Source organism: Polypterus senegalus, chromosome 13 (genome assembly GCF_016835505.1).
Source record: "Polypterus senegalus isolate Bchr_013 chromosome 13, ASM1683550v1, whole genome shotgun sequence".
In the NCBI taxonomy this organism is placed as follows: Eukaryota; Metazoa; Chordata; class Cladistia; order Polypteriformes; family Polypteridae; genus Polypterus; species Polypterus senegalus.
In genome coordinates, this window is record NC_053166.1 from 157,983,673 (window position 1) to 158,011,429 (window position 27,757).

General features: G+C 46.8%; 1 protein-coding gene across 1 annotated transcript; it reads right to left on the reverse strand.

Moving 5' to 3' along the window:
- Positions 1-12,863: 12,863 nt before the first annotated feature.
- foxj1b (forkhead box J1b) lies at positions 12,864-27,203 on the reverse strand. The gene is made up of 2 exons (XM_039776396.1): positions 27,192-27,203; positions 12,864-14,041 (listed from the first exon to the last, which is right to left on the reverse strand). Exons 1-2 carry the CDS (start codon positions 27,201-27,203, stop codon positions 13,148-13,150), a joined length of 906 nt encoding a protein of 301 aa, XP_039632330.1. The 3' UTR covers positions 12,864-13,147.
- Positions 27,204-27,757: the final 554 nt, after the last annotated feature.

Below are 27,757 nucleotides of genomic sequence, written 5' to 3' on the forward strand. Positions count from 1 at the left end.
CTGCCTTATTGCCTGCACTCTAATCACTCATTAGCATAACAAGGCCTTTGTCACCTCCATGCTCAATTGTTTATTTTCCACCAGCTCAGTGCACTCTGTGAGAACTCCCACCCTGTGGCCTGAAGTCCAAGGAGGGGACGCCGATTTCCAGAAGATTCTGACATCAGGCAGTGAGGTTTGGCTGAGCTCTTCAAGTCTCCTGCTGCCTTCGTGTGTTTGAAGAGCCGCGTGTTTGACTCCCCTCTGCATGGCTGTGGCATAAAGTGACTTATAAAGCGCCTTGCAACGGTGACAGGTGACAAGAGCCGGGGGGTCTGGGGGGGTCGAGGGCTCTCCACGCGGGGCAGAAGCTGAACGGCGCAGTTCTGACTGGAACTGGAAATAGCGTCTACTCTAAGAATGGAATAATAATAATGAGAGGAACACTATATAAATGTAAAGAATTATTATCATTATTAAAAATAATAATAATAATGAGAAAATAATAATAATAATGAGAGAAAATAATATTAATAATAATAAAAAATAATAATAATGAGAGGAACGCTATATAAATGTAAAGAATAATTATTATCATCATTAATAATAATAATGAGAGAAAATAATAATAAGAAAAATTGAGATGAATGCTATATAAATGTAAAGAATTATTATCATTATTAAAAATACTAATGAGAGAAAATAATAATAATAATAATAATACTAATAACAATGAGAGGAAGCTATATAAATGTAAAGAATAATAGTAATTATTATTATTATTATTATTTCCTCTCATTATTATTATTATTATTATTATTATATATTATTATTATTATTATTATTTATTATTATTATTATTATTATTCCTTATTAATTATTATTATTATTATTATTATTATTATTATTATTATTATTATTATTTCCTCTCATTATTATTATTATATTATTATTATCATTATTATTTATTATTATTATTATTAATATTATCATTAATTATTATTATTATTAATATTATTATTATTATTATTATTTCCTCTCATTATTATGATGATGATGATGATGATGATCTCACCTCCTCTGAAGCGCCTCCAGGCCAGAGGTGGTTTGCTCGGAGCTCCCCCTGGTGGCCCCAGGTATTCCTGCCACACTGCTGGCCCACTTTAATCCAAAGGGCCCCACACAGCCCTGCAGGACCCTCAATGGCAATCCAGCTACAGGGGTGTTTAGTGTACGTGACCTTTATTGCCCACTCTCTGTCCACGATGCCCACACCTCTTGAACTATCTGAGCGGCCCTCCTTGTCTGTTTCTCCCTCCATGGCAGGTCCCCTCATTCCAGCACCTTCTGGACTATCGCTGCCCTGCCTTATTATCTCAGCATGAGAATGTGGCCCCTCCACTGCTGACCCCCCAGGACTGACCGCCTGGTGTGTCTGCTAAGCTGAAGCCAGCCCAGGGACATAAAGTAGATGTTCTGCTGGCTCGACTCCTGCGGCGCTTGGGCATTTCCGCACACTGTGAGGCTCATTTCACATCTTGTACGTGTTGAGGTAACTCGAGGGCTAACCGACCGCCTTTTCTGAACAGATGAGATGAGATGGACTGCCTGGGGTGGAGGACATCGCTTGAGTGACACTTAATTGAAATCCTGGGACGCTGCTCATATCTTAGAAGTCCCGGACCCCGGCATCTCCAGGCTCTCCCCCTCTGTGCTCCAACACTTCATTTCATTTCCTTTTCGACATGTGGTCTGCAGCTGGGGGTGTGGAGGGGGGCGGGGGGGCACATGCAGGACATGTGGTGGCAGAGAACTGAAGGGTTTCCCATAGCAGATGGGGTAGGTGATAAAACGGAGGCCCCCGAAAAGCAAAGCCGATCAGCCCAGAGGTCGTTTGTTTGATTTGGGAGAGCAGGAAAGTCAACAGTGCAGCTCTTATCAGGGCGGTCAGGCTGCAAGTGACAGGCCTCACAAAGCGAGGTGACGAGTAAATGAAAGAGAAGGAGGAAAAAAACGGGAAAAGCACACAGGTGAGTCAGCAAGAGTGCCGTATGCCACTGTGGGTAATGGCCGGAGACCAAAACAAGTCACCCTCAGGACTGGGCCAGCTTTCAAACTAAAGACCGGACTGCGTCGTCAGACTGGTGGCCAATCCCTAGTCCTTGGGCTGGCAGACAGACCCCAAACACGACAGGCAGGCTAAAGACTTAAAATGTGGGCATCATACCGAGCATTTGGACTAACAACCCAGTCCCAAACTCAACAGGGAGGCCGTGGACTGGTAGCAAAGCCCCAGACTCAAGAAGTTTGTTTAAGATGGTGACTTCATAATGGCAGCCAGGCCCAAAACTAAATAAGTGGGGTGGGCTTCAGACCACTTTCTCAGACTGACAGTCAAGTCACAAACTAAAAAGGTTGACCTCATACTATAGCATTTGGACTGCCTACCCCCACCAAGTCCCAAACTCAACAGGCAGGCTTCAGACCCGCCAGGAGCCAAAAATGAGACAAAGGCCTTTAGCAATTAAATAATTAAAAATGTCCACAAAGTGCCTTTCACATTAACTATCTATCTATCTAGTATATAGCGCCTTTCACATTATCTATCTATCTATCTACCTGTTATATAGTGCCTTTCACATTATCTATCTATCTATTATATAGTGCCTTTCACAGCATCTATCTATCTATCTATCCATAATACAGTGCCTTTCTCTATTAATCTGTCTACCTAATTGACATTTTAGGGTCTTTCACTAGCTATCGATCTATCTGTACTGCTTGTTTTGTTCCAGTATCAAAGACAACAACTCAGATATTATCAATCATCTTGGATTAAAAGCTGTCATCTAAATAATATTAATAAGATATGTGAACATTCTCTAGTTTCTTTTTACAGTCTTACGACATGCAGGTCAGATGTAGCGACGATGCCAAATCAGCTCGGTGTGTGTGCGTGCGTGTGTTCGCCCTTTGATGTTCTGACGCCCTGTCATGCTCATAATGCTGCGATAGGCTCCTCCTACATAAGCGGGTTAAGAAGATGCCCGGATGGATCGGGGCAGCACGGTGGCACAGTGGGTAGCGCTGCTGCCTCGTAGCAAGGAGACCTGGGTTCGCTTCCAAGGTTCTCTCTGCGTGGAGTTTGCATGTTCTCCCCGTGTGTGCGTGGGTTTCCTCTGGGTGCTCCGGTTTCCTCCCGCAGTCCAAAGACATGCAGTTTAGGTGCATCGGCGATCCTAAATTGTGGGATTTGTTCCTGCCTTGCGCCCTGTGCTGGCTGGGATTGGCTCCAGCAAACCCCCGTGACCCTGTGTTAGGATATAGCGGATTGGACGATGGCTGACTGTCAGATGGATCGCTGGATTGATGAACGCCAGTATCTTGCGCTTGCCTAAAGTTTCGAAATGCGCATGCGTCGTTTTGATTCACGGGCAACCGCTGCGAAGCGCAGCCAATTGCGTTCTGCGGAATTTGCAACTTTTCAGTTGGATGTGCGTGCATTGCTTGAGGTTCATGCTTAACTCTCGTTTTTTATCATTTCGTAACGTTAAGAAAATGACGTAAAAATCTCGCCCTGCCACCTGAGTGATCGCCTCCCCGCCTCTCAGACCACCGTTGGCTGCGCCTGCGTACGAACGCCCACCTGTTAATTGAAAAGCGGGTGCGATTGCGCAATGCAGCCCTAATAATTTTACAATTCAGGCAGGTTGTTATGTTCTTACTTGCAAGGAAAGATCCTGATAACCAATTGCTCGGCTCCGTTTATTGTTTTCTAATTTGGATTTATTTGCGAGAAAAGAAAAAAAGCGGAGAGGCAAAGAAGAAGACGAGAGGGAGGGAGCCCAATGGGACGTCCTAAGAGAGAACTCGTGTTTTGTTCTCCACGTTTTATGAACTCACCGATATTACTACACAGATTGTTAAACTGCTTTTCGCATTTCTGAGAAATGGCACCGATGCCAGATCCGTGAAGGCTTTAAAACACCCACACAGCACAACTTTTTTCATCGTTTAAAAAACGCACACAAACAGAGCAATAAACACGTGAATCCCAACGAGCTCCAAACGGGAGTTTACAGCTTTTCAAAATTCCATCGGCGCAATAAAAGTCTGGGCGATTTCATGGAATTGGGAGCTTCAATGAGGGGTCGCTCGTTGGGTCTCCAAGGAGAGCCTGGCCGCCTGCTCCCAGACACGAGGAGCGCCCCCTGGACTTTTACGGCCATATAGCGCATCACTCGTGGCTCAATTTGCGGCTCTGCCTCCCCCCTCCCGCTCTTCGCAGGTCCTCTGGGTGCCTCCCTAATCAGCGGCAGCGCAGCACTGCTGCCAGGAGACCTGCAGGGTCATGCCAAGGGCACGCTAATAAAAGGCAGATGACAAGGGCCCTTGTTCTCCTGACAGATACACTTGTTCGCTACAAAGCCCCCCTCACTAAACGGCGAGGCCCGGCCGCTGGTGATAACATTGTCTGCTCGGCAGCCTTTGTCATTTTGTGCTCAGATGAGTCCAAGCTGCCCGTCTCACATGACAGGGGATCCCTACTGCTGGTTCCTGGCTGGAGTTGGGGGGGCTGGGGGGGTCTTGAGAGCCTAATGTAATGGCAAACAGGTGGTTGTCAAGGCTCAGAGTAGCCCCCTGTCATGCCATCTCTATGCCAGGGCTGGGAAGCCTACAGATGTCACCAAGCCGCCTATAAGAGGGCTCAGCGAGGCTTCAACCTACAGCTGAGCAAACACCTCAGGCATAACGGAAACCCCGCCGAGCCGATCCCAAGTAGGTGACATGGTCACAAGCTGAACCTTTGACTCCCTGCCTCTGGACAGCCCGGCCATGTCCAGCTAAGCCCTCGCTTTGGTTTCTTTGTGACCCTTTAGTTGGCATCACGTCAACACCTCCACTTCATCCTTTTCACTGACTGTGAAGAAGCAGAACTGCAAGGAGTCTGGAGGTCCGCTTGGCAAAATAACAGATGGACAGACAGAGTAAATAAACGGCCAAAATGGAGACTTCTGTCCAAAACAGGCACCATCATGCCCATACATTGACAGGGGGCACAGAGTGGTCAATCTGGTTTAAAGGCGTCTGCATAAAATCCTGACCCTCAAGGTTAGAGGCTGACCTCCTCCTGCCATGCAGATCATAAAACACCTGAATACAGGCTGAGCCTCAGGCATACGGGTGGACCTCCTGAACAGGAAGAAGAAAACACCTGAATGGGGGTGGACCCTCATGGGGAGCAGCACATGGATATGGAGGGGTCAAAGCCACCTGGGGATAGACTGACCCTCATATACTCTACACATACAGCAGACTGCGTATGGATTGGAGGGCTTGACATAGCCACCCCTATGTACAGTATACTGGCCCACCCATATATAGAGAGACCCTCATATACATAAAGTGAATATAAGACAAAGCCACTTGTATACAGACTGCCCTGCCCGTCATGTAGACTGACCTCAGTACATAGGATGGAGGCTGACTCTGAGTGACCTCATTTGGCCATTTCATGTAAGTACAGACTGACCTTAACATATGTAGGGTGACATTGACCAGCTAGCCACATTTAAACTGACCCTCGTGTATCTCTTAAATGCATTCTTAGTATATGCCGACTGACGGTGCCCTATATATATATATATATACAGGTATACCTCATTGTCTCACTCTTGTTTAATGCATTTACATCCGGTAGAGTGACCCTCACGTATATCCCCCCCTAAATATGCACAGTATATGCCGACTGACGGTCTTGTACAGTGTCACCCGCAGCCTAAGGGCCCTGGTAATGGTAATCACCCTTCAAGCCAGGGGGTGGCGCTGTCATCCAATGCCTTCTCCTCTCCTCCTGTCACAGGACAGAAGACTGGCAGCCATTACACCACTGATGTCACTTCCTTTGCCCGCCCTCCAGGACCCGCCCCTTCCTGTTGGAATCATTTAAAGCCAACAAATCTGCCATTTTGAACTCACGTCTGAAAGGACATCCAAATTATCTGCTGACAGCTGTCTTTCCTACAGTTATATGGGGGCTACCAGGTGGGGTCCCCAACTCTTTATTGTTGTCTGAGCTTTCAGTACAACAGTACATACACTTCATTGTCTTACCTGTATTTAGTGCATTTTGATGGACCCTCTCGTACATCAGCTGCCCCACCTGTATGTAGACCGTACATAGAGAGACCACCTGTATATTGACTGACCCTCATTTATATCTCATACATCTATAATATATATAGAGCGGCCCCTTTATATGCACACATTATAGTCTCCCTACTTTTCATGTATGCATACAGAACCTCACACCTATCATCTGTCTCACCCATATAAAGGCTGACCCTCATTTATATCTCCCCTAAATGCTGACTATCCTCAACACACACACACACTGTCCTTGATCACACATGCATGCCCGAGGTTCACCTTCTGGGCTCACTACCACTCCGGCACACGAGGGGGCGCTGTCTCTGAAGGCATCATCTCTTTTTTTCTCCCACAGCCCTGAGTAACCGCCCACTGAGGCCAACTGGCCCCGCCCCTTCCGGGCATCTCATTCTGGAGAGAGCAGACCGAAGTACGGAGCTCCTGCCCACCTCCAGCTGGGCTGTTTGTTTTCCTGTATTTTAAGTGCCATCGAGTGCCCGTTTAAGTTCTTGGACTTGTGATTGAAAGGGGCGACCCGGCTGGTGCCCCAACATTTTTATTTTTGGTGACCTGTGTGTTCGCTCAGTTGACAGCATGCAGCTTCACTGTCCCACCACAATATATCAGTGCATAGCGAGTGGTCTTCTCGCGTCACCTGCTGCTGGATGACCACTGACACATTCTCACTTATATACCAGGGCAGTCTCATCTTCATCTTGGCTGGTTTGGGGGTCTCCTCAAGCCTTCACGTTATGCCATCTGATTACCTCTTTGGATGTCTGCTGTGGGGGTGACGCTGGTGGCACAGGGTCTCGCATCTGATTGCAATGGTGGCTCCCCCAAACTGCCCATTTTTATTTTCCTGAAGTCTGCAGCTGATAGAGGGTCATTTCTGAAGGGTGGGACTTGACCACGTGCCTGCCTGGGGGGTTGCCAACCGGGATCCCGAGTTGTTTCATCATGTAGTGGGTGCGGCAACGCACTGTACCAGTACATGCTCCCCAACTTGACTTGACTATATTGCCCCCTCTGATGCCACCATCAGACCCACAGTGCCGGCTCTTATTCCATTCAGAGGGGCTTGCTGTTTCAGCAGATGCCAGGCCATCTGACGACCCCTCGTTTTGTCCTCACAGATGCCCCATCCTTTTCCCGTCAATCCCAGTGTCTTTCACAGGAGCTGGCAGTGACTGGAAAGCGCCCAGCAGGTCTGACCTCGGTGGGCAAGCCTGGGCCTGCTCAGCTCCACCCCGCCTGTTCCATAACACCTTGTGCTGTGGTATGCAAAGCGCCGGCCAAGGAGTGGGCCGGCCAGGGAGAGCGCGAGCGGGGAACAAGGAACAGAAAGAGGGCTGTTTATCCGGCAAGCTCAGACCTGACCGCGCTTATTTATCTGCCTCGCGGCTGTCACTCAAGGGGCAAAAAAAAAACGAGGAAAACAAAAGACGGGGAAAAAAAAAACAAAGCAAACAAAACAAGCACACACAGACGCACACACAGACGCACACACAGACGCACACCCCGCTGACCGAAAGAGGAAAAGAAAAGAAAAAACAAAGTTGACGAGCACCAGAGCGCTGCAGGGCTGGCGGCAGGACACCACCTGAAGGAAGGCCACGCACAAGAAAAAAAACGGGGGCCTGGAGTGTCCCGGAAATGAGGTGGGCGGGGCCACAAAGGGAAAAAGAGCAATGCGGGCAGCCAAACCGGCTACAATGAAGTCTCCACCAACGGACCACCTTTAATGTGCAACTTCTCAGAAATGAAGACGAAAGACCAAAGCCCGGTGGGGAGTCCCCCATAGAGCCCCAGCGGGTCCACTCATGAAGCCCCCATCCACTTCAGGGGGGGGGGGGGGGGGGGGGGGGGGGGGGGGGGGGGGGGGGGGGGGGGGGGGGGGGGGGGAAAAAAAATTGCCCAAAACAGGGGGGGAAAATTGTTAATCCCTATTTGAACCGGGGAAATTTTTTATTTAAAAGGGGTTGTTTTGGGGTTTTGGAACCCGGGGGCCCCCCTCCCCCAATCCCAAAATATTCAATTTTGGTCTTAATCTTCCCACCATCCATATCCATCCTTAAACCGCCCCTTTAAAATTTGGGGACCTTATTCTTCCATCCATTTTTTTAAACCCCCACCCCTTTTTTCCCCAATCTTCTGGATTGCCCCCAAATCCCCTCCAAAACCAACCACCTTCGCCCCCCTCCCCCAAAAACCCCCAAAATCCCAAAACCCCACACAACTTCCCCAACCACTACCCTGTTTATCCTCCCCCTTATCCTCCCCAAAAGAAACCCCAAAAAAACAAAACCCAAACAAAACCCCACGGCTCAACCAAGGCCCACCCCCCCCCACCCATCCCCGGGGAAAAACCAAAAAGCACCAGCTGGGGGTGGGGCCCAAGGGGGGAACCCCGGGGGCCCAAAAAAAAAAGGGGCCAAGCCAAAAGGGAGCCCCCAGGGAAAAAGGGAAAGGGCAGGGAACCCTCATACCCCAGGGCCAAACCTATGGGGCCCCAAGGAGCGGAAAAATGGGGGGGGCAGTCCACCGCAAAAAAACCCCTTTCCACGGGCCTGGGTGAAAACGAACCCCAAAGGATTTATGGGGGAAAAAAATTAAATTGGGGTTAAACAGGGCAGTTGTGGTCGGGGGGGGGCCTGTCAGAAAACAATTTTATTATGTAATTTAACCCCCCCAAACATCATACATTAAAGGGAAACAAAGGGAAAGGGGGTGTTTAAGGGGTGGGGGACCCCTCTAATGGAGTGGAAAAGGGATTTTGGAAACCTGTTTGGAAAGTTTTGGACCCCAAAATTTTTGGGAAAGGCCTCCCCCACACCCTATATCCTCCCAAGATGGCATTTTTTCTTAAAATTCCATAAAACCCCTTGGGGATAGTTTTCCCCGCCTTTTTTGGCACCCCACTGGCCCCCCTTTAAAAAGGGGCCAAATCCAAAAATTAAAAAAGAATAATAAAATACCATTTTTTTTCCCTTCCAAAATCCAAAAGGGGGGCCGGGGAAGCTGCTATCCCGCTTTGCCCCAAAGGGGGCCCCAAACACTGGAGGGAGCCCACCTTCATGGGCCAACAGCCTTTTAGTGTACCCCCCCAACGGGAATTTTTTTAAAAGGGTTTGAGACCAGATGGGGGGACCCAAAAACGTGGGGAAAATTGTTTAATTTAAAGGGGATGAAACCCAAAAATAAAATTTTTTAAAAAACTGGGTTAGGTGCTGGAGGGAGTAACCCCCAAAAGAAGATAAGGGGGTGGAGGGGGGTGCCCCTTTAAAAAACCAAAAACAAATATAAAATTTGGGGGTATAAGGGGTTTAAAGGCTCAGGGTGTGATTGATAATTCATCCTTAGAAGGTGAAAAAAAGGGAGATGGGAAAAAAAGGAATTCAAAAAGGAATGGGCCTGCGCAACCAAAATCAAAGGGATAAGGGGCCCATCCTTCAAAAAGGGAAACCAGCTATGCGGGCCCCCCCTCCTAATGCTTGTTGGGGAAAAAAGACCCCCGGGGTAAAAATTTTTTTTGGGGAAATGCCTTCTTTAAAAGGGGAAGCCCCAGAATTCTGGGGGGAACCAAAAAGTTATGTGGGGGTGGGGCCTGTGAAATTTCTCACTTAAAAAAAAAATTTTGGAGGGGTTGGGTTGATTGGGGATGAAAACCCTTACCCTTAGGGGGGGAAGGGGGGGGTGGGAAAAATGAAGAAGGTCCCCATCCAAAGGGCTTGGGGGGTTTTCCCACTAAGGGAAACTGCGTGGGGGGGGGCCCCTTTTTTAAATTTTTTTCTTGGTTCTCTAATGCAGAAAAATTTTAAAAAAGGGAAAGAATGGGGGGGGAAATTAACCCCGGTTAGGGGAAAAATTTTTAGCAAAAAAATTTGAACTGATAAAAAAAATAAATGAGATATGTGGATGGGGTGGAGCCCCCCCATAGGGGAAAGGGGGAAACAAATTGGGGGGTGGGGGTGGTTTGGGGAAATAAATAAAAAAAATAAAGAAGGGAACCCAAGAATGAAATTTTGACGGGTGATAGGAAAAACAAATTAGCCAATGTATAGGGTTTTAAGGGGTATGATGAGGGGTGTGAGATGATTTTTCAAGGTCCCCAAAGGCTGAAATGAAATAAGGAAAGGGTTAATTTATAAAAAATGATTCGGTGGCATCTTGGGGGGAAAATTTAAAACCCCCTTTGAAGAAACAGATAGTGCAAAGACCACAAGGGGTGCAAGAAAAAGGGTTTTAAAATAGTAATGAGGGGCACCGATCCTGGAAAGAACAACAAAAGAATTTTGGGTTTGGAGTGGATGAGGAAGGGAAAAAGGAAAAAGGGTAAAGAATAGATAGATAGATAGATAGATAATTAAAGGCACTATATAACAGGTCAAGAGACACAATTCCTAGAGTGACTCCCATGGTGGTCCCTAACAGGCCTTCTGCCAGTGGACCCCTTGTGTGCCACCCACACACTCACACGACTGCCACACAAACCCTCGAGACTCAGAGGCTTCTTTGATTTATTCATTTATTAAACTTCATTTCATTTTTCTCGTTTGTCAAACCATAAAATCCCAGTAAGTCCATTTGAACACACGATGCCCACACTCAACGTGGGCACCGGCCGCCCGCTGTCAAGCGTCCAGCAAGGCATTGCCTTTCAGCAGCTCCATTTGAACCTTGTGGTCAGTACAGTCTCTGAGCAGAAGAGAAAGTCCATTAGGTCATTTGGTCAAGCTGACCGAGGGGAGGATATGAAGAGTCCACCTGCAGACTGACAGAAGTGGCCGCTGCTTCCTTCTCAGCTCCCCCTACAGGACAGGATGAGCCCTCAGCACCTCAGCCAGTAAACTTTAGTCCAAGCTGACCAAGTGGTCGCCTGTCTGATCCACTTTAAATAATCGACCTTCATTACAATTATTAGGCCACAGGATGACCACTTCAATAATATTAACAATAATAATAATTATTATAATAATAACATTACTTATTAAGTACTTCTTTTCAATACAGTCGTCTTCAGAGATAAACATCTCTTCTGGTCCCAATGTGGCCAACTGGCCTTCCTTCACTTTTTATAAAACTTGTGCAATCAGAGCAGCTCTTGAGTGTGACAGTCCCACTAAAGTGACCGACCTAAAATGTAGGAGACCAGCCCAGCATTCCCGAGAGCTTCGTCTTCACCCCTCACACCTCACACAGTCCAGGAGGACAGACAGACGAGACACAAGGGGCTATCTCTCTGAATGGACAGACAGACAACCGCACACAAACAGGCAGGGAGCGGCCTTCTGGTAGACAGATGGACAGGCAGAGCGGGTAGCAGTTATGAAGCATCCATCAGGGCAGGCAGGCAGACAGACAGACAGACAGACAGACACTCATTATTGTTTTTACAATTTTCTAGGAAAGACGTTGAGTCCCTGCTCTTTTCTTTAGACAGACAGGCAGACAGGAACTCTTTGTTATTTCAATGGACAGACAGACAGACAGATTTTTAATGTTTGCTGTTACTTTTCTAAGCAGCAGACTGGTGGACAGGCGTTCAGCCCTTACTCTTCTTCTTCAGACGGACAGACAGAGAGACAGACAGGCACTGAACATTTGCTGTTATTCTTAGGACAGACCGACACAAAAGTTTGAACTTTTGATGGTGCTTCTTAGGACCAGACAGACAGACAAATGCTGATTCCCTGCTGTTAACAATCTGTCAGACAGACAGACAAACTGAGTTTTTGCTGCTAGTTTATAGCAAAGACAAACAGAAATTTTTCAATCGGACAGACAGACAGACAAACAGACAGAGTTAAGGTTTATGCTATTATATTCAGGACAGACAAACAGACGCTGAATTCAGGTGGTTATTTCTTATGACACACAGACAGAGGCTAACTTCTGGTTGTTGTTGATCAACCAGACAGACAGGATCTGAATTCCTTCATTTGGGTTATTTCATAGGATGGACAGACAGACACACTGACTCTGGGCTTTTCTACTGTTTTCCAGGACAGACAGGCAGATGTTGAAGCCAGGGGGTTATTTCTTTGCATGGATGGGCAGACAGATGGACAGATAGACAGGCAGAGGGACAGATAGGCCGACAGACAGACAGATAGACAGACAGGCAGGCAGACAAGCAAACAGATGGACAGATAGACAGGCAGGTTAGACAGACAGAGGGACAGATAGGCAGGCAGACAGATAGACGGACAGAGGGACAGACATGCAGGTTAGACAGACAGATGGACAGGTGCTCAGTTCCTGCTGTCATTACTCAGTCAGACAGACAGACTTTGGGTTTCTAATATTATTTTCCAGGCCAGACAGACAGACACCCATAGAGAAGCAGATGCTCAGGTCCAGCTGGTGTAGCACAATTAGACAGACAGACAGACAGACTGACTGACTGACAATCCCCGATGCCATTTCTTCTCTCACATTGCCCTGCTGCTCCGCTCCCGCCGCTCCACTTCAGTCATTCAGACAGACACACAGACACCACATGTGAGTTCCTCTCCCACCCTGGCACTCGTGTAAACAGCCAACTACTGACTCGGTGGCGGTGGGCGGGGTGAGCGTGTAACACAATGCCAAGCCCCTCCCACCACCAGGTGCCACTGTCCGCCCTACGGTCTCAATGACGATGACAGCCAGAGGAGCAGGAGGAGATGATGGTGTGGGTAGGAGGTCAGCCATCGCCCATTCAAATGCCTTCCCCCAATAATCCGGTGGTCTGTCACCCCCGCCACATTCTCAAAGTGTCAAGTGCATGTGACAGGCACTCTGGCTTTGTGACAGGCCAGTTGTAGGTGTTTTTTAATATCATCGTCAGCTGCTGGACCTCAAAAGTCCGCGGGGGGGTGGGCGTTGGGGGTCATCAGATCAGAAGGCCTCCATAGATTTGCAGGTACAAAAAAAATCCACGTGAAAATAAACTGGAGCAACACAGCGTAAGATGCTAATATAGCAAAACTTCAGTCTGAGTCCCTGCCAAGGAGATCGAGGTGACAGGGGGGTGTCACAGGTAGGTTTCGACGCGCTCCCAGTGCTGCAGCTCGTTGTAGAAGCTCTCACAGAAATTAAAGTTCTGCTCGAAACTCACATTCATGGCCTGCGCCTCCTCCTTGACCTCCTCCCATGGGTGGCGCTGCTGAGCGTCCGGGAAGAACGTGAATTCCTCAAAATGCTGGGGCACATACTGGAATAAGCCAGCGTTGGCCGAGGGGGCAGGAGCACCGCTAAGCTCGCTGAAGCCACACTGCTGCTCTGCCCCGCCGGCGCCCACACTGCTGTTGCTGCCGCACCACTTGGCAGCCGGACTGATGTGGCGTCCCTGCACGGTAAGGTCCAGATCACAGCCCAGAGAGCTGAGGGCAGCGTTAATGTCCAAGTCCTCAAAGTTGCTGCCATTGCTGTTGAAGACGTCGTCGAAAATGGACGCCCAGTCGAAATCCCCCTTGAGGGCTTCCATTTCCTTGACCTCGGGGGCCAGCAGTGGAGACTTGGAGCCCCGGGCCACCTTTGCACTCCTCTTGGGCGAGGGCTGCTTGCGCTTGCTGCCCAACCGGTGTGCCTCTACTGGTGGGCTGTAGACGCTCAGCTGGTTGTGGTGGACGTGCTGAGCTCCGGACATGTGAGGCAGGGCCGTCACCGACGCCTGCCCTCCAACCGGCTGCTGGGGGTAACCGTTGGCTGGGGGGCTGTAGGAAACTTCCGGAATGGGAGACATCTTGCTTTGCCGCTGAGTGTTGAAATGCGTGGCCGGCATGCGTCTCCTTTTGAAGACCCCGTTGACAAACATGTCAGAGTACTGTGGGTCGATCTGCCAAAAGCCCCCCTTGCCAGGCTCGTCCTTCTGCCGCGGGACCTTCATGAAGCACTTGTTAAGCGACAGGTTGTGCCGAATGGAGTTCTGCAATGAAACAAATGAAAACACACAGCATTAGCCCAGTCAGTGGGATTTAGACACCCATGGACCAAAAGATGCGGCACCTGGCACTGCCCTCAAAGTGCCCACACTAAACCAGACAAAGCCTGAATTCATTCCTGGGTGCTCATCAGAAAAGATCTGACAGCTTTTAATTATAAGAGTCAAACACCATTCAGAAAAAAAAACGCAGAAGCTGCTGATCCCCAATGAGAAGAAGGGGCAACAAGAGGATCGTGAGAGGGGCCTTAAGGTGGAATGAGATGGGAGAAAGGCTCAGTTTGGAAACCTACAGGCGAGGAAGACGAGGAGGTGAGAGTGGAGACAACCCGGACGGGACGAGAACTGAGCCAGGATGGGCCGAGGAGCTGCCCCAAGACTGCCCACGGGTTCAAAAGCTTAGTTTGTCAGCTGTTCACGTGTACAGTCTGTACCATTACAGGAATTCGCGCACGCGTGTTTACATGTTTGCCTCGTTATTTTTATGTTTTTTTTTTAAGGTAGGTGACAAAATAAAAAAAAAAAATCTGTTTTGACGAGAACAAGAAGATTCAGTCCGCTGCAGCTCACCTACTCCTGTAGTCAGCTAATGAGCTGAGATTTGCAGGTCCCCGAAGGTGCTGCGCTCCTTGTGGCTGTGCGTCCGCGTGTGGCTCTTATGAAACGTGTTTGCGCCCGACTTAGATGCTGGATGCGCTTTGTTCCAAAGTGTTCTTTTTAACGTGAATGTGTGCGTTTTCCACGTATCTACTTCAGTATCTTCACTTGCTTTGTTAAGTGTTCGGATTACTGCTTATTATTTGATGGGCGTCTTTATCCGGGACGACTTACGACAGTTCAGACACAATTGGCTCCAAGTCTTTTGTTATTTCCTTTTGTCCAGTTAGAGCACAGACAGGGGAAGTGACTCGCTCGTGGTCACACAGTCTCAGTAGTGGGATTGGGACCGTCCACCTCAGGGTCCTAGTTTGTATTTTGTGGTTATTATGAAAGGCGCTATATAAAGATACACTGATTGATTGATTGATTGATTGATGGACAGCACTGCTGCTTTTGGGGGCTTTCTTGTTCATTTTGTGCTGTGACAGGTGAAGTGACTCACTTATTGTCACACAGTGTCAGTAGCAGGATTTCGACCCACAACCTCAGTCTTCAAAATTGTACTTTGTGGTTATTGGGAAAGGTGCTATATAAAACACATTGATTGATTTATTGATTGATTGACTGATTGATTGATGGAGATATTAGAATACCTCACTGAAAACAAAGCCAACACTTTTGGGGGGCTTTTTTGTTAATTTTGCTCTGTTACCAATCAAGTGACTTATTTATGGTCACACAGTGCCTTACAACGTTTGGGTTCAAATCGTATTTTGTGGTCATTGTGAAAGGCACTATATAAAAATCCTTTTATTGATCGATTGATCGATCGATTGATTGATGGACAAACGCCACTGCGTTTGGCATTTTTCCTGTTCATTTTGTTCTATGACAGGTGAGGTGACTTGCTCGTGATCACATAGTGTCAGTAGTGGGATTTGGAACCACAACCTCAGTCTTCTAGATTGTATTTTGTGGATATTGTGAAAGGCTAAGTCCTCCTTAATAAAAAGGATAGGCAACTGTATATCTGTCTGTGTGTCTATCCATCCAGTTGCTATGTCTCTGTCACTCCAAAAGATGACACATCACAAAGATTTGTAGTAAAAAAATGCATCACACTTGTCATTCCAACAGATGGCGCATCACAAAGATTTGTAGGAATGAAATGCACTGCATTTGTCATTCCAACAGATGGCTCATCCCAAACATTAATATTGATTTTGTGAATCCCATACCAAATGACATATAAGAGAGAGACACACACATTGCATGGTACACTGCAAACGTTAACACTGAGGTTTACATTGATCATTTGGAATTCATGATTGATTGATTTATTTATGGAAAATTCAGAATCCCACTTCTTTTTTGTTAATTTTCTTCTGTTCCAGGTGAAGGGACTTCATCATGGTCACATAGTGTCAGTACTGTAGCGGGATTTGAACTGACAGCCCCAGGGTCCTAGATTGTATTTTGTGGTCATTATGAGAGGTGCTATATAAAAATAATTGTATTGATTGATTGCTGAAGATTTTGTAAACGATATCGCAGCTATGGGGGTTTTGTTCATTTTGTTACAATCGCTCGCATTTTTGACGCCAAAATCGGCCCCGTTCTCAAATCTCGCTCCCAGTCGGAATCTTTGGAAGGCTACATTCTCCGTCATGTTTTTCTCCAAGTCAAGGTCGGCGTTTTATTGTAATTGTGGATCCGTGCTGTCAAACAACGAGCGACAGTAAATGTAAATTCCGCGGATTGGGCTTTCAAATTATGGCAGTGCGTGGAAGGCGCTGCCCTTGAAGAGCCCCGCGTCGCCGCTGCGCTGCCCTGCGCTCCTCGGCGCGTCACTCGCGGCGCTCAACCAAGATGTACGGCGAAGGGCAGCCTCGAGTAAATTACACATTTGCATATCAATTCGGCTTTGACGATTAAAGTGGCCTCTTGAACGGCAATTAATTTATTCATAATTATCAGACGAGTCAAGGAACGGAGGGGGTGGCGGGGTGGTGGTGCCGGCTTTGTGGGGGCGGTTACTATCCTAGAAAATGAAGCGTGTGTGTAGCGGCTATACGCGCGACCGTCACCCGCAGCTGGCAATGTCGCGTCAGGTCTGGACTGCGTGCGCTTGTCACTTGTGTTATGGGTGAGTGGGCGGGTGCGGCACCAAGTAAACCGGAATTAACAATCCATCTTCCAAACCCACCCTAAGGGGGGGCTTTGCCTAACCGAGAAAACACAAGCAAGCAAGGCAGGAGCAAAGTCCACTACACGCACGCGCGCATACACACAGTGGGGTCAACTTAGCATTACAATGTTAAAGAATGTTAAATGTCACACACACGTCCTGGGTTCAAATCCATGCCCAATCACAGTCTGTGTCCCCACATGCCTGCGTGTTTCTTTTTTTTGGATACTCCGGATTTTTCCCTCACAGACCCTAAAATGGCCTAGTTTATGATGGATAGAAATGCGGGGACGCGGGTGCGCGCCCGAGTGGATCGGCTCCTGCTTTGTGCCCCGCGCTGCCTGGATAGGCTTCACCTCCAGCGTTGTACCAATGAGGGACAGAAGACAGCGAGGATGTGGATGACACATTCCGGGATATTTTCTAAGGTATGTGAGTCGCTTCCGTGGAGATTTGCAGATTTTGCAACCTGGAAAGGGGTCTCTCTTTGAACTGCCTTTCCCGAGGTTTCTTCCATTTTTCCCAACAAGGTTTTTATTGGGAGTTTTTCCTTGTCTTCTCAGAGAGTCAAGGCTGGGGGGCTGCCAAAAGGCAGGGCCTGTTAAAGCCCATTGCGGCACTTCCTGTGTGATTTTGGGCTATACAAAAATAAACTGTATTGTATTGTATTGTATTGTATTGTATTGCAGAGCAGCCTTCGCCCAATGCCGTCTCCTCGGGAGCGTCAAGAAAGGGCATCAAAGGCAGGCGAGCAGGGTAAGCCGTGTGAGCCACAAAGGGATGTCTGGGATGTTGAGTTGCTTGATTTCATCTTAAGAAGCTGTGAAAGGCGCTATATAGAATACATGCTGGTTAATGGAATCACTCATTATCAGTCAATTAAGTTCGTATTCACAGAATGAGCTGTAGAACATCTTCGATAATTAAATATGGTGATTTGTTGGCTACGCTTCTAATTTTAATTCTTTATGATTTGCATATTTGTTATGACGACAAGTGAGGTCAGTTTGACAGACCACCTAAAAATTAAGCCACTAGCTCAGTTTCCAGGCTGAAGACCCTAACACTGACGAGCACAATCGCATTTATGTCAAATTCATAGGATAAACACAAGGCACCCTGAAATCCACACCTGGTCCTCACTTAGTCTTATATATATATAGCGCCTTTCACTCGTGTAACACTTGTACCATCTCCGTTGTGTAAAAAAGTGAATGTCAAGTCTCCAGACACCTCGCGCTTAGCCGTATATAGCGCCTTTCACTCTGAGGCACCTTGGGTCAACGTTTTACATAACAGATGAGGTTGAAGTGTGAATGTCACGTTATCGTGCATGATACAGCCCCGGGGCACGGGAGGGGGTGACGGGTGTCCGGTTCCTGTGACCGGCGGAGTCGAGTTGCTTTCGTGACTGCCTGGCCAGCTCCGCTGATAATCCCCCCTTTTCTTTTCTTTCTTTCTTTTTTTCTTTGACGATGTCAAACGGGATGAGCGCCATCGAAGGCTGCAAAGCTCAATTGCAATTAGTGTCACGCACCCCCTCGAGCCCCTATCAGCTTACACTTATTCGGTTTCGGTTACAAAGGAGTACCGGGAAAGGTGCAAAAAAAGCCTAATTAAGAACGGGGGTCATCCATCATAAAATGTTAACGCGGCGACGGAATGGGCACAGCGAGACGACGCCCCCCGGACTGTGGATTGTGTGGCCAAACGAGCCGAATGGAGCAGCCGCCCCTCGTAAGTGGTCAGAAAAGACAAACGACGGTCACACGAGCCTCCTGTTAAAGCCGCAGTTCGCACCAGTAGGGTTTGTGACACTGCAATGGTAATTAAAGGTCGCTCTTACATAATTGTAACGGAATTATTACGTCATTACACGGAAACATATTAATATTGTAAGCACTTTACCGGAATTGTTCCATGTGCTACCCTCCGCGTCTTTAGCGTCGCAAAGCCGTTGGACGATCAGCTCGGTCCCTGCCGCTCGGATTGTTAAATGGCGCTAACTGTTGTCGTGCGATCGCTTGGCCCCTCATTGCCAGTAGCGCGTTGTGTCCTCGAGGCCTCGCGTATGCAAGCAGGGCGGACAAATGGGGGGTCCTGTGTCTTTAAGAAGGTGAACCTGCCGCGACTGAGTCACCTGTCCGCCGTGAGGATTTCATGACCCAACACCCCCGCCCCCCACCTCGACTCACACCTGTTCAGGCGCCTTCTCTGTGGAGCGCAGCGCGCCTGATGAATTTTTAACCGTAAATGAAGGAGAGGCGATGGAAAACATCTGGCAACCAGAAAAAGGGGAACAGATAGATAGATAGATAGATAGATAGATAGATAGATAGATAGATAGATAGATAGATAGATGTGAAAGGCACTATATAATAGATAGATAGATAGATAGATAGATAGATAGATAGATAGATAGATAGATAGATAGATAGAGTGAAAGGCGCTAGATAGATAGATAGATAGATAGATAGATAGATAGATAGATAGATAGATAGATAGATAGATAGATAGATAGATAAAGAGAGTTAAAGGCGCTATATGATAGATAGATAGATAGATAGATAGATAGATAGATAGATATCTATAGATGTGCTAAATAGCTAAATAAATGTAGATACATAAACTATAGCACATTTCCGATCTATCCATCTATCTATTATATAGCGCCTTTTCACATCTACAGCACAGAGGCACAGTGGTAGCGCTGCTGCCTCGCAGTTCATATCCCAGGTCTTCCCTTCGTGGAGTTTGCATGTTCTTTCCGTGTCTCGGTGGGTTTCCTCCCACAGCCCAAATACATGCAGGTTAGGTGAATTGGTGACATTAACTTGGTCCGTGTGTGTCTACTGTGTCTGTGTGTTTGCCGTGCGATTGACAAGCACCCTGTCTAGAGTTTGTTCTTGCCTTGCGTCCTGTGCTATATAATAGATAGATAGATAGATAGATAGATAGATAGATAGATAGATAGATAGATAGATAGATGTGAAAGGCACTATATAACTGATAGATAGATAGATAGATAGATAGATAGATAGATAGATAGATAGATAGATAGATAGATAGATGTGAAAGGCACTATATAACTGATAGATAGATAGATAGATAATCGGGGCCCCCACCCCCAGTGGGCTGGCGGGGGTAAAACGGTTCCCTCGGGTGGGTTAAACCCAAGTTTTTTGGCCTGGGTTGCCCCGGGGGGGAAACAAAAGAGGGCAGTTGCCCCTTTTTACCCCTCTCTCGGGCGCAAAATGAGTTATGGAAGGCCCCACTTGCGGCCACATTACCCCGGAACCCCCCAACCCTTCCCACGAACCCCCTCCTCCCCTCCCTCCCACCCCCTCCGCAAATTTTTTGGGGGAATTCGGCTGGCTTAATGCACTGGGGGTCGGGGGTTTCCGGTAGTTGCAGACTCGGTGTCATTGTAAGTTCCCGGGGCCGTTGATTTTGGTCCGGGGGGGCCCATCTTTTGACGTGGGGCGCTCCGGGTCGTCGGAGGGACCCCCCTCAGCGGGGCCCCAGCGGTCCCGGAAATCGCGAAGGGGACGGGAAAAAAGCCCACAAACGGAGCCCCGGGGGCGAGGGGAACCGGGTTTTTCCCTTTTGGAAAACCCAGAAGCCCCAAAAAATGTCCCTCGGGGGCTGCCCCATTCCCCCCTCCCCCGGGGGTTTCGGGGAAGGGGGCCCTGCCGTGCCCCCGGCTTTGGGCCAGTCCCTGAGGGGGAGGAAAAATTTTGCAGCACCGGCGGGCCCTCGTGGATTTCCCATTTAACCCCCCGGGGGGTTTTTGGCTCGGGGGCTCATTTTTTTTGGGGCCCCTTTCCCGGAAAACCTCCAAAAAGGGGTTCTGGGGGGCTAGTTGCCAAAAAATTAAAAGGGGAAGAACGGAATCGAAAAAAAAAACCCCAACGGAGCCTTTGGGCCCCAAAAAAAACGGGTGCACTGTGAGGGCAACAGATACAAAAAGGGGAAGGGGAAATGCCCAACAAAAAAAGGGGAAAGGGGCCAAATGACGTTTTAAAATCTTTTAAGGGGGGGTTTTTGGGGCAAAAAACAGGTGCGGCCCTTTTCCCAGATACACCCGGAAGCATGAAGGGGAAAAACCAAGGAAAAAAGGAAAAAAACCCGGGGAAACCTTTCCCCTTTCCATTTAACCCGCAAAAATAAGTTTTTTGCGTCCCCTGGGTTTCCATTTTTTAGGGTTTTAAAAATTAATAAATTAAAATTATTTTATATAAAAAAAATTTTAAAATAATATATTTTATAAAAATAAGCAAATGCGGGGGGTTGGGGCCCTTTTTGGCTTATTGAAAAAAAACTGAAAAATTAAAAAATTTTTGGCCCCCAAGGAAAAATGAAATGGAAAATTAACCCCCCCGGCCCTCTCTTTTTAAAGGCAAAAATAAGGGGGGTGCGGAAAATGGGGTTTTAAAAACAATCAATTTTTGGGGGGAAACCCTGCGGCCTGATACTGGCAACATTATGCCTTTTCAATGAAAAAAAAAAAAAAAAAGAAGGAACCTTTGTTAAACCAATAAGAATCCCCCAACCCCCGGGATTAAATAATTGTTAAAATCTTTTTTGCCCCGGGTTTTAAAATAAACCCTTTCCTTTTTTAAATTTTTTTGGGAGAAATTTTAATAAAAAAATTTTTTAAAATTAAAAAATTATTACCATTTTATTTAAACCAAAAGGAAAATTAACAAAGGGCCCCAGTATTTAAACAAAAAAGGTGCCGCAGGGGAAGGCCTGCTGTTTGTGTTTAAAATTTTAATCATCGACCTTTCGATACCAATTTTAATTTTTTCCCTTTTCCGGCCGGACCACAAATCATGGGGTTTGGGACCCCCAAGGGGGTTTTTCTAAACCCCCAAAACCCCCCCCTCTCATTTTACCTTTGGGGCCCCCCAACCCGGATGGTTCAACGGCGTTGGGTTTTTTTGGCTCCCCCTGGAATGAACTAAAACCCCCACTGCCTGGCCCGAGAAAAACCGTTTCACCGCCGGCAAAATGGAACCAAAAATTATAAATAAGGGGGCCAATGTCCTTTAAATTTAAATGGGGGAACTCAAAAAGGTCCCCCCCAAAGGGGGCCCCCCTTTTTCTCCCGGGGTTTTAGTTTTAAAAGAAAGGGGCCTTTTGGCCCCGGTTTTTTATTCTTTGGCCCCTCAAAAATTTTCCGGGCTCTTAATTAAAAAAAAGGACCGCTAACAAAGAGCTGGGCCCGGAGGGGTGGAGGCCCGCCAAAGGGGACAAGAACTTCGAGGGAAAACCCCAAACGTTAAAACAAAAAAATGCAGGGGAAAAACAAAACGTTGCGCTTTAAAATTTTTTTTTTCCGTTCATCATCTCTATTTTGTCTACATTTTTTTTATCCCCTCCGGCCCAGGGGTTCATTTTTTAAAACCCCCGGGCCTTAAAATTCTTTTCTTTTTTCCCCGTTTTAAATTTCCCCCCAAAACCGCCCCCCTAGGGGTTGGGCTTTGAGGAAACCCCTTTTGCCCCAATTACCCCCTTTTTCTTTGGTTTTTTCCCGCCGGGGCTGCGGATGTTTATCGATGGGCACACGGGAACCTGCCAAAAGCCAAAGGGGCCCCGCGGGGAGTTTCCGAGGGGAAAATGGAGGGTTCCCAAACAAGACCCGGTTGCCAAAAAATTGAGCGGGGGTGGGAGTCGGGAAGTGTGATGGTAAAAGTGAAATGAAGTAGAGGAATAAAGAGAAGGGAAGGCCTTTTATCTGGGGGTTTAATGGAAAAAAATGAAGGTGTTTGGTTAAAACTTTTTCGTGTAATGAAGAAGTGTGTAATGAAGGTTGGGGAAAAAGGAGGGGCCCTTAAAACGAATAAAGGAAGGGGGGGAAAAAAAGGGATGGGTGGGAAAAGGGCCTATTACGTGGGGTTAAAGGGACTTTTCGAAAAAGGGAAAAATTTAAAATTAAAAAAGAAAAAAAAAATTTAAGGCCTATATCGTGATGAAAAGTAAAAACAAAAATTTTAAAAAATTTAAAAAATTTTTAAAAAAAAAAAAAACTTTTAAAACTATAATAAAAAATAGTGTTAATTAAAAAATTAAATTAATTAAACACATAAACGAAATTTAAAGTAATAAAATAGATAGATAGATAGATAGATAGATAGATAGATAGATAGATAGATAGATAGATAGATAGAGTGAAAGGCACTATATAATAGATAGATAGATAGATAGATAGATAGATAGATAGAGTGAAAGGCACTATATAACTGATAGATAGATAGATAGATAGATAGAGATGATAGAGATAGATAGATAGAGTGAAAGGCACTAACTGATAGATAGATAGATAGATAGATAGATAGATAGATAGATAGATAGATAGATAGATAGATAAGTACTACTCTCAGAACAATAGACATGAAAGGCACTATATAATAGATGGGTATATGAAAGATGCTCAATAACAGATAAACACTCATGAAAGGCGCTATATAACAGATTCTGTTCCTAGCACCATGGATATGAAAGGCACTCTGTAATAAAGAGATCAAGATTTAAGGCGCTATATACCAGATTGAATTTCCTTCCCTTTATCGGCCCCTGCCATCCCCGTCCCGACTGGGGTTCTTCCCAGCTGTCGTCTCCAGTATTCCTTAATTTTACTGCATTACGTTTGTTTATTTATTTCCTTATTTGGCTGTCGTCTTTATCCAGGGTGACACACACGCCATGCACAATACCACTGGTGACGTTTCTTTTGTTTTTCTAATTTGAGCACCGGGAGGTGAAGGGACTTCCTTAGGCTTCCAAGGTGTCAGCAGTGGGATCTGAACAGAGAACCTCAGGTTTTGAAGCCCAAACCCTTGGCCTCTACACCTTCATTTATAAATTGATGTGCAGATAAACGTCAGCGTGGCACAAACACACAAGAAGAACAGGGCAGTGCTGATTTGATGTCAGCCAGGAGATGAGCTGCCATGACACAAAGATCTCTCCTCAGGTGCCCAGATGTGCTTTCCACCTAAAAGTGAAGAGGAGCTGTAAAGATGACAGGTGGCTCCGTGGCAGATTGGCTGTTGTCACCAAGTTTGAATTTCAGCCCAGAGACTGCGTGCGGTTTCCGTGTTCTCCGTGTGTTCAGGTGAAGTTTGCCTCCGTTCTTTTATTTTGTTTCTTTCACCCCAAAGATGTGAGCTTTAGGTCGCCCTAACCTGGCACTGCGGTTGAGTGATAATGGCCTAGAGTGTAACTGTACCTCATGGCATCTCACGCAGGGTTAAATCGCTCCTTTGCCGTAGTGAAGGTCTCTACCAACCTACGAGAGATGGATGAGTGCAAAGACAATGGCGATGCTCGGGGCAGCTGACCAAACATTTGGTAAAAAGAAGTTTTCAGCCTTCTCGTTGGCTTTGCAGGGTACAAACGGAGAAGAACCTGTGGAATGAAAACTGCACCCCGTACTGCGCCTGCGTCTTTTTAATGGCCGCTTGAAGAAGTCGCGGGGCTCATCCGATGAATTTCGCTTTTTTTGTAATAAGGCAGAGGGGGTCGCGTTATGACCCTGTAATTAAAAAAAAAAAAAAGAAGTTCAGAAAACGAATAGATGAAAAATGAAGACTAAAATAAACTAACTATTTTCAAGAAAATTAAAAGGGAGATATCCGAAAAGTTCATTTGCACATTCATGTGAGAATTTTACAATACTTGACGAACGTGACAATTAAAACTCCATGAAAATCTATTTGAAAAATCACTACATCAATAATGACAGTATAGTGGAAATATGGTTTAAATGAATGGGACTAAAACATCGTTTTTATGTATTATGAATACATTAGCCATTGCTAAATCGTTTAACGCTTAATTAAATTCAGTTCATTGTTCTTCTCATACCAAGCTCGAACATCACTAACGATATTAAAACAGAAAATATGCGATAATTGACACCACCGCCTTGCCGTATTTTCCATATAAAAACGCCGGCGCGATCTCAGAATTTAAATATGCAAATTGCGCTGCCGCCTCCCGCGTTCAGATCCCGCGCGCGCTCCTCAGCTGTGCGCAGTTCCGCGGTTTTTTTTTCTCCCCCACAAAACACCGCAAAGGCAGACAGGCGTGCGTGAGTGCAGGGGGCTGGCGCTGCGTCGGACCACCTGAACTGAATGAATTAGTTGAGTTTTAAGTGCCCAATTCCTTTTTATTTTTAATTCGGGGTCTTAAAATCGCTATCCGGTCTCTTGTGTCATTCCCACGGCCGTTTGCAGGGTGGGCGCCACATTTCAGTCCCTGGATTGTCACAATTTGTTTGTGTCAGTCAGTTTATTTTATTATGTGTTTCTTTTATTATTTTTGAATGTTTGTATTTATCTCTGGGGTTTGTATTACAGCCGTAATTCTGTTACAGCATTCTGTGTTTGCACGATCCTATATTGTCCCTAGTGAGTGCTTGGTGTGTGTGCGCGGCCTGTGGTGGGCTGGCGCCCTGCCCGGGGTTTGGTTCCTGCCTTGCGCCCTGTGTTGGCTGGGATTGGCTCCAGCAGACCCCTGTGACCCTGTAGTTAGGATATAGCGGGTTGGATAATGGATGGATGGATGGAAATGCACTGTGCAAAAAAAAAACAGCCAAGGTGGGGACGTTCCAATGTTTTAAACTTATTTGAAAGTTTCGAAAACTGCTTTCGCCGGAAACCCTTAAATGATCCTTACTACAAAAAAGCACAATATAATAAAACACACAAAAGACCCCCTACGTATGCTACTGAAACTACTGCGGATGAGCTTGAAAGGAAGAAGGCTGCCCGACGTCCTTACTTGTGCAGGTGTTTCTTGAAAGCCCCGGATGTTTGTGCGGAGTCCGTCCTCGCGGTGTCCCAGCCTGGCGGGTGCGCGCACCAATAGGAGGAGTGAGAGTAGGGGCCGTGCGGGTTGGTTCGTACTGAACAGAAGGTGCCCGACATAATCACCGTGTGTTTTAAATGTTTGAACTCTTACGATTGATTGCCGGCCGTGGGCTGAAGCCCAGACCCAGGACTGACTGTTCCTGCCTCATGCCCAGTGGTTGCTGGGATAGGCTCCAGCGGGTCAGAAAGATGGGTGGATGAATGATTGACGCACAATAACCCATAATGACAAAGTGAACACATGTTTTCAAAAAAAAGTTTATCAAATACCAAAAAAGTGAAATCTCTCTTAGAGACCCCTTAATTCAGTACTTTGTAGAAGCCCCTTTGAAGGCTTTGAGTCTTCTTGGCAAAGTCTCTACAAGCTTTGCACGCCTAGATGTGGGCAGTTTATCTCATTTTTCATGCCAGATCCTTTCAAGCTCCGTTAGACTGGATGGAAAGTGTCAATAAACGTCCATCTTCAGGTCTCTCACACTTGTGCTATGGGGTTTAAGTTTGGGATTTGGCTTGGCCACTCAAAGACACTCAGTGACTCGTCCTGCATAAGGCCACTCCAGCGTTGTTTTGGCCGTATGGTGACATGCACTCTGGAGCAGAACTTCTGTGTATTGGTTTGCCTTCATGCCTTCCTCGATCCTGGCCAGTCAACCATGTCCCCACAGCATGACGCTGCCACCCCGATTAGGCAGGTGATGAGCACTGCTGCTCTTTCCCAGGCATAGGAAGAGTCCAGAGTGCTGGAAATGCCATCTGGCAAACTCCAAGGGGTCCGTCATACACGCCTGATTGACGCAGAACTCCTGAGGTGGCCAACCTTCTGGATTCTCCCACCTCAGCAGAGGACGTCTGAAGTTCTTTCTATAGTATTGAGTCTTTCACATTTATCTATCTAGAGTGTCGTTTATATAGGGTCATTGTTGTCACGTACAGAGAGTACCGTGAAATTCTTACATGCTTGTGTTAATCACTGCCTTTCATAAGCAGGTGTAATATAGTGCCTTTCACAACTCTCTATCTTTAATATAGAACTTTTCATATCTATAATATAGTGCCTTTCACAACTCTCTATCTTTAATATAGAACTTTTCATATCTATAATATAGTGCCTTTCACATCTGTTTCTCTTTCATATGGCACCTTTCATATCAATCTATCTTTCTATGATATAGCGCCTTTCACATCTATCTGACTCCCTCCAATGACCCTTTGGCTCGGGGAGGCGGTGGCTCCTATACTTTCGATAAAGCACGTTCAGTTAATGGACAGGTGGCTGGATGGACTTATGTCAACACAGAATAATTTATAGCATCTTGTTAATATGTAACCCGCCCCAAAGTTCTTTGCCATTTGTTTTATTTGTGTGTAATTCCACGTAAGCCCTTTTGTGAACTTCTTGTTAAAAGTTGAATTTATCGGTGTTTCCAATACAATTGCAACGGCTCATAGACCTACACATAAGAAATACCTTGAACGCCATAACCGCGTAGCACTCAAAGGCTGCCTCTTGAATTCCGGGACGCTTTGTGGCCCCAGCAGCCCCTTCGCCCGCTCCTCCTTTTTTTTTAACGCGCGTAATCGATTTCTTGTCGCCGGCAGTTGAAGTCTGTTAAAGACGCGCGCGCGAGAGACAGGAGGAGGAGGAGGAGGAGGAGGAGGCGGGGCCATGGCTGGAGTAGCGCCGCGCGCTCTCGTTCTCGCGCCAATGAGTCCCGCGCGTGCTGCACCGTGCGCCCGGCATTCCGGCGCTATTGTTCAGCTCGCTCCACGAATGCCGCCGCACTGCGCCGCGCCTCTCCTCGCCACCGCCGCAGGGCACTGCTGAAGAGGGCATTTTGTGAAATGCGGAAGAATCCCAAACTGAAAAGTGTGAGAGAGAGAGAGAGAGAAACGTTTAGGCAAAATAACCAAAAAAAAAGCGGAACAAGCGCGTGTCGAGCCGCGGTGATACAGAACAGGTGGCCACTGAGCGACAGTCCCCAAAGGTTATAAATGCCGCGCAGTGATGCGTACCACAGTATGAAAACTTTCAAA